The sequence below is a fragment of the Pristiophorus japonicus genome, chromosome 12 (assembly GCF_044704955.1).
Source record: "Pristiophorus japonicus isolate sPriJap1 chromosome 12, sPriJap1.hap1, whole genome shotgun sequence".
Lineage (NCBI taxonomy): Eukaryota > Metazoa > Chordata > Chondrichthyes > Pristiophoridae > Pristiophorus > Pristiophorus japonicus.
Genome location: NC_091988.1, coordinates 44,631,085 through 44,639,245, shown reverse-complemented (window position 1 = coordinate 44,639,245; position 8,161 = coordinate 44,631,085). Strand labels below are relative to the sequence as shown.

The 8,161-nt window shown below is 42.4% G+C and overlaps 1 protein-coding gene across 1 annotated transcript; it reads left to right on the top strand.

The window, feature by feature from the left end:
* Nucleotides 1-809: 809 nt before the first annotated feature.
* hrh1 (histamine receptor H1) lies at nt 810-2,486 on the top strand. Its single transcript, XM_070894719.1, has one exon. The coding sequence runs from the start codon at nt 810-812 to the stop codon at nt 2,484-2,486; it is 1,677 nt and encodes a 558-aa protein (XP_070750820.1).
* Nucleotides 2,487-8,161: the final 5,675 nt, after the last annotated feature.

Below are 8,161 nucleotides of genomic sequence, written 5' to 3'. Positions count from 1 at the left end.
AGCTCTGTCAAGCCCGTGTGGTGGCTGGTGTGCAACGGTCACCACACGTTAAAAAAAATCCAAGCACAGGCATCTTCCACCCTTCAAGATTTAGTTCGGTCCTGGAATTTTAGGTCCATCATTGAAAACACCTGTGAACTTTTTGATGTGGAAGCAAGTCATCCTTGATTCGAGGGACTGCCTATGATGATATGATGGTTATGTTACTGGACTAGTAATCCAAAGGCCTGTACCAATAATCTGGAGCTGTCAGTTCAAATCCTACCATGGCAGCTGTGGAATTTAAATTCAGACAATTTTTAAAAAGCACTAGTGTCAGTAATGGTGATCAATGATTGTTGTAAAACCCCATCTGGTTCACCAATGTCCTTTCGGGAAGGAAATCTGCTGCCCTTACCCGGTCTGGCAAAAAGCAAAAAACATCTTATTAGTTCAGCTGTATGCTTGTGGAAGTTTACAACCTTCCTAACCCACTTCCTCTAACATTTTAAAATTATTATTTCTTCAACTGACTTTTGTTTGGTTGCTATAAAATACTCCACATCAACACAATTTTAATGAAAATACAAATTGTATGAATCCACCAAGTGTAACTGAAGCAGATTTTTTTTCAATACATTGTATGCAATTAGGCAATAGTTAAGCTAATTGTTTTTGTTTTTTGACTGCTGTTAAATATGTCAAGTCTGCAAGTAATGACTCACTGACTTTTGTTTTTCAGACACGATCTTTAACATGTCAATCAGGAGTATCGACTCTGTGACCAAGTTGTGTATTCAGGCTGTGTAAACTAGTCTGCTTTGTCCATCATGAATATTACTACTGCAACATCAATTATACACATCGCAAATTATACAGTTTTTACAACAGAAAACTACACAAAAGAAGATTTCTACCACCAGCTTCCTGCCAAGAACATTTTACTTGGTCTAGTCTTGGGCTTTTTATCTTTATTGACTGTCATCATGAATGTTTTGGTGCTATATGCAGTGAAAAGTGAAAGAAAACTACAAACTGTTGCAAACATGTACATAGTTAGTCTATCCATGGCAGATCTGATAGTTGGTGTGACAGTCATGCCCCTTAATATTATGTACACATTAGAAAATGAATGGAAACTAGGAAGAGCGATCTGTCAGTTTTGGCTTTCCATGGATTATGTGGCTAGCACAGCTTCAATTTTTAGCCTTTTTATTCTATGTGTGGATCGTTACCGTTCAGTTCGTCAGCCATTGAGATATCTGAAGTATCGGACAAGAGCTAGAGCAGTTGCTACGATAGTAGCAGCCTGGCTTCTTTCACTGACTTGGATCATGCCCATTTTAGGATGGCATTTCTTTGCAAATGGAGGTATCAGGACTGTCACAAACAATATATGTGAGACTGAATTTCGCTATGTCACCTGGTTCAAAATTCTTACTGCGGTCCTGAACTTTTATGTCCCATCTATACTAATGCTGTGGTATTACACAAAAATTTACATGGCTGTAAGAAAACACTGGCAGCAACGGGACAATATAAGTGGACCTATGTGCTCAACTATAGACAGAGAAATTTTCAAGGAGAATGTGAAACTATCATGGCACAAACATAAAACTTGCTTGAACCAACAAGATGAAAATTCAGATCATGAACCCCCAAATACAAAAATCAAAGATACGTGCAAATTTTCACAGTGCAGGTTTAACTGTTCTGACTTAAAAGAAATCAAGACGTCTTATACTTTAGGAGGTGAGAAGAACATCCCAATTGAAGGTATTGATGTCTTCTCCATTTCACCATCAAAGCGACAAATTTCAACAGATTTTTACCATAGGTCATTGCCTCTCAGTAAGTCACAAAATCAGCATATGGAACCAGATTACAGTCTAAATTATATTGCAAACTCAAGGGAAAATCTTACCCTGGATAGTCCTGTTGCCATAGCAAAACTAAAGTACTTTCCTAGGAGTGTACTGCACAGACAAAGAGGTAATAACACCCAACAAACATACATGACTACAAAAGAACACAATGCAGAGAATTCAGCTGATGAAAAATGTGAAATATCAGATATCTCTGATATACAAACATTCAATGAGGTGTTGCTTCAGTTTGGTTCTATGTCTTGTCCACGTCCAGAAGCACCATCTTGGGTTCATGAATCTGAAGAAACTGAAGGAACAGACAGCATTAATCAATTTAAACAATCATGGCAGAAGTTTTTCTCACAGTCTGTGCAGTACGTACAAGGCCTTCTCATAGTAAAAGAAAGAAAAGCTGTCAAGCAATTGGGTTTCATAATGGCAGGGTTCATGGTGTGCTGGATTCCCTACTTTGTGGCATTTATGGTTATGGCTTTCTGTGATACATGTATCAATCACAATTTACATATGTTCACAATATGGCTGGGTTACATTAACTCAACACTTAACCCATTCATTTACCCTCTGTGCAACAAGAACTTTAAGAAAACATTCAAAACTATTCTTCACATTCAGTCTTAATTTATAATTTGTGCATCATTAGATGTGAACCAAACATTGCTTTGGGGAAAAAAATCCTCTTGCTGACTTCATTTTCATAACCACCATAAACAACTTAATTGAAGAATGATAATTTATTTGGTCAAAAATCTTATCAATTGATCTTGCAATTCTGTTGGTTAGAACATTAAAAATATTTGTGACAATTTCAACAATTCATCTGTGCAAGATGAAACAAGTACCTTTTAGAACTATATAGTATATATGAAAAATATCAAACTGCCATTTAGTTAACTGCAAAATGAATGCACACATAGGTTTTAGTCATAAGATATAAACATGTCTTGTGATGATTTTTCAACATCAATATAAAGGATTGTGAGAGATGAACTGAATAAAAATATATATTCTGGATCATACAGCTTTGAAAAATGTTTATAAATAAATACAAGATTACATATAAAAATCACAGGTTCTGTATATACCTTACTATTATAAGAAAATTGTATTGTATGCACTCTTTGTATTGGTAAAATAGTTGAGACATAGCAGTATCTTCTTGTACTTAAGTATCAAGAAGTGCTGACAAATAAGTTTTTGTGTTTATTTAATTGTCTTTTAACTTGCTGAAAAGGGGCTATTATAAAAATGATTTTGCTATTTATTACATGTACAACTTCTTTTAGTAAGAAGCAGATATTTTTCCTTTCACCGATTATAGAGATCTTTCTTTGGAACATAAAGTTTAGAAATTGATAAAGCCATTTGTCCCAACATGTCTGTCCCATTTTGATTGATCTCAACCCACCTTCTCACTATAATCCTCAATTGATTTATCTCCGCAAACATATCTAGCTGTCTCTTGGATCCATTTAGTAATCTTCCCAGTAACTTATTCAATACTTCTATCATTCTTACAGAATTCACGAATTGATTTAGATATCTAATTCATACCATCTAATGTTTGAACCGTTTATTAATATGTAATCTTTGAATTACCTTTTTCACAATGAGAATGAGCTCATGTTCCTGAACCTTTCCTAATAAATTAAATTCCTGAGACAGGAGGGGTGGCATTTTAACTTTATGCTTCCAGTGCACATTGGAAATTCAGACACATAATGCAGATTAAGGAAGTTTGTAGCTAAATGAGAGCTGCCCCCTCCCAATATTTAGTCTGACCCAGTAAGCTTTAGGCTTTGGATGGGTCTATTTACATCCATCAATTTCAGTACATCAGGCAATGACCATCTCCAACAAGTGAGAGTCTAACCACCTTCCCTTGCTAGCCAACAGCATTACCATCGCCGAATCCTCCACTATCAACATCCTGGGGGTCACCATTGACCAGAAACTTAAGTGGACCAGCCACATAAATACTGTAGCAACAAGAGCGGGTCAGAGGCTGGGTATTCTGTGGCGAGTGTCTCACCTCCTGACTCCCCAAAACCTTTCCACCATCTACAAGGCACAAGTCAGGAGTGTTATGGAATACTCTCCATTTACCTGGATGAGTGCAGCTCCAACAACACTCAAAAAGCTTGACAACATCCAGGACAAAGCAGCAAACTTGATTGGCACCACCTCCAACATTCACTTCCTCCACCACCGGCGCACAATGGCTGCAGTGTGTATCATCTATAAGATGCACTACAGCAACTCGCCACAGCTTCTTCGACAGCACCTCCCAAACCCGCGACCTCTACCACCTAGAAGGGCAAGGGCAGCAGGCACATGGGAACACCATCACCTGTATGTTCCCTCCAAGTTACACTCTATCCTGATTGAGAAATGTAGGTGTACCTTCACTACAAGGACTGCAGCGGTTCATGAAGGCAACTCACCACCATCTTCTCAAGGGCAATTAGGGATGGACAATAAATGCTGGCCTTGCCAGCGATGCCCACATCCTGGAATGAATTTTTTTTTTAAATTCCTCCATCAACATGCAGAAAAGTAAAATTTTTTCATTTAAAAAGTGAGGTATTCTTGAAAATAATGTTGGAACACCAACTCTTGCTGGTCTGTTGGACCCAAAATCTTGTCCCCACGTATTGTCTGACACAAATTTAAGCTGCATGGATAGTAAATCTTAGCAGGTACTGCACATCCAAATAACAACTACGCATCCTGCTAGATCAAGAATCTAGTCTGTGAAAACCAATTTAAACCACTCAATTATATATAAAAGGCTTTCTGCTAAACTAAGCGCCTTGATTCCTTGCAGATAATTGTTGGTGTGGATAATAGTAGTATGGTTAATTGAGGCACCTTTGTGTATATATTTGATGAATACACATTAAAGCATTTGTTAACTAATGCGCAATAAAACTATTTATATTTAACACAGATTTAGTGAAATCTATTTACAATGAAATTATTTCAGAGTCCCAACTCACCATGTTAAAGAATGAACTAATAACATCTTTTTTTTTTCTTTAAAAAATCTCTTTTAACACTCATTTTATATTTTCAGGTAATTTCTAAACTTAATTGCCCGGACTTTCCACAGAGGTGCTCCATACTTCCAGCTGTAACTTCTGAGTGTTATGTATTGTCCAGGTACATTAAATGTATAAGTAAGCGATGTGGTGGGAGATCTGAAGGTACCTGCAAGACAAGAGTATAAAAGGCTTCCCATCACACCTGAGAGGCACTCTGGAGTTACACAATAAAAGACTAAGGTCACAGCAGTTACTACAACACCAGACTGCGTGGAGTCAGTGATTTGAGCGCTGCATACACTACATTGGCAACGAGGACACGGACGAACTTCACGCAACCATGGGTACTCTGGACTCGTTAAAGGATTTTACAGTGGCCATGACTGGGAGGCCTTTACGGAAAGGCTCGAGTACTACTTTACAGCAAACGACTTGACGGGGAACACGGACGCACTGAGAGAGAAGCGTAAGGCGATATTGCTTTCCAGTTGCGGTGATGAGGTTTACTGTTTCGTCAGGGATTTGCTGGCACCCGTGAGCGCCAAGGACAAATCATATGAGGAGCTGATTGAACTTATTCGTGGCCAACTGAAACCGAAGGAGAGCATTCTCATGGCCAGGCACAAATTCTACCACCACTGCAGACCTGAGGGCCAGGATGTCACCAAATATGCTGCAGACATCAGGAGACTCGGGGCGCCGTGTGATTTTGGCACACACCTTGACGACGCGTTGCGGGACGTCTTTGTTATGGGGATTGGACATGAGGGTCTCCTCCACAAGCTGCTATCCACTGAACCCACAGTCACCCTGAAGCAAGCCATTACCATCAGCAGGGCATTTATGACCTCGACTTGCAGCACCAAGCAGATGATACACACAGTCTCGAACCCGGCAGGCACTGTCCACAGAATAGCGCCCACCACAGACAAAATTGCAGAACGTGGCTCTGCCCAGGGCAGAGAGCACGTATCTCGGGGTCCTGGAACTCAGAGTCCGCCGAGGGGGGCTAATCGAGTAGCACCATGCTGGCGCTGCGAGAAAGCCATGGGGCTCACCGGTGCAGGTTTGCGGAGTATACATGCAATGCCTGCCACACGAAAGGCCACCTTCAGCGTATGTGCAAAAGAAATCTGACTCACCGTGTGACTGAGGAGATGGTAGAGGGTCCATCTTCCAGCGAGGAGCAGGCAGAAGAAGATGAGGCGTTTGGTCTGTATACGTGTACTGACGGTTCAGCCCCAGTGATTATGGAAGTCAAGATTAACGGAGTCCCAGTGAGTATGGAAGTGGACACTGGATCGGGTCCGTCGTTGATGAGTCAGGAAATTTCTGATAAACTGTGAGTCAACCCAGCTGCACGACCCAAGCTGGTTCCGGTCACAGCAAAGCTGCGTACCTACACCAAGGAACTGATACCTGTTCTTGGCAGAGCGGATGTGCAGGTATCTCACGGGGGCGAGACGCATGGTTTACCTTTGTGGGTCATTGCAGGCGATGGGCCGACGCTTCTCGGCAGGAGGTGGATGGGGAAGGTCCATGGGAGCTGGAAAGACTTCATTCCTCCACAGACTGCTGTTCCCCGGGTTCCCAAAGAGCAGCGCCGACCAAGCTGGAGGAGAAATCCCCACACAGACGAGCAGACCCTGGAAGAGCAGTTTTTCAAGTACGGACCGATCGCTGAGGTGCAAGCTGGCGACGCGCTGCAGGCGATGAAAGGGAAATCCATCGATGGCCGACAAATCCGGGGGGGGGGCCCACGCGGAGAAAAAGTCAGGCGGCGGTCGCGGCTACGGTGGAGGCCGGGACAGCGGCGGCGGTGGTGGTGGCTACGGCGGCCGCAGGAGAGGCGGTAGTTACTGGTACAACGGCAGGAGCAGAGGCTACAGCGGCGGCAGATGCTCCGGCGGTGGCAGGTATGACTCGGGAGAACGCGACAGCTACTCAGGTGGGTACAAGAGCCAGAGCGGCGGATACAGCACCAATTACGGAGGCCGCTTTCACAAGGACTATGACTGATCGAATCCAAAGAGCCATGATCAAATTGTCTTAGCTGGTTTCCTTTCTTCTTTCCTCTTTAATCCTTCTATTCCAGAATGTAAAACGTCATGCCAGCGAGCTCAAGATGGTGGCGAGCCTCGTGGCAGCAGAGCTCTGCAGACAAATGCAAGCAGAGTAACTAAAATGGCGGCGCCCAAGGGAAGCCTCGTGGGAACCACAAAATGGCGTCTTAAAAGGGAAATGCACCCGGGAGTCTTAAAAGGCTTTACACCATGGTGGGCCCCACAAAGAGACTTTTGTAAGGCAAGAGCGAGTCTAAATGAGCAATGTGATTTGTATGATGAAGTGAGTTATGATAAGAGTTAATATTTTGATGCTGAATGGGTACTGTGTTTAAAATAAGGGATATGTATTACAAAAAGAGTTAATACCACAAGGTACAGTAAAAGGGTAAATGGATCTGTGACTAACATGATTAGTGGACCAATGCAATTCTCGATTTATGTGATTCATGCAATGGTTCAGCAGCTGCAGATGAGCCTCTAAGGCGATCACTTTCTGAGAACAGAGGCAATGCACTAGTTGTGATACCCTGTCTCAGCGCAGCCCGTTAGCTCGGGCAAAAAGGGGCACTATACCGCCACCGCACCTCACCCAGAGGAGCTGGGATTAAATAACTGTTCAGTGTACCTGCAACATCTGTACCACATATTATATGTACCATACAAATGTACTGTCTATGTATACCTGTTTTCTGTTGGAGGTTATGCTTGTGTACTTCATCACCCATGTAAGGACTGCAAATACCGCAGGCTTGCACCGGATCGCAAGCATAACCTTTACATAGGGGAGAAGAGGGAAGTGGATAGTCATGAACTTCATGGACTCACACTCACAAATCAACCAGGACGAACAAGGCCGAGGTCACCGGCAATGGCTTCTGGAACTGGGGGAGAAGTGAGATGTTATGTATTGTCCAGGTACATTAAATGTATAAGTACAATGGTGCGCCTCAGAGGGCACTGTGGTGGGAGACCTGAAGGTACCTGCAAGACAGAGTATAAAAGGCTGCCCACCACACCTGAGAGGCACTCTGGAGTTACACAATAAAGGGCTAAGGTTACAGCAGTTACTACAACACCAGACTGTGTGGAGTCTGTGATTTGAGTGCTACATACACCACATTGAGGAACCCTTTATAAGCTATGCAAGCATAGGACAAGATTAGATGTGATGTTTTTTTTTAGTCAA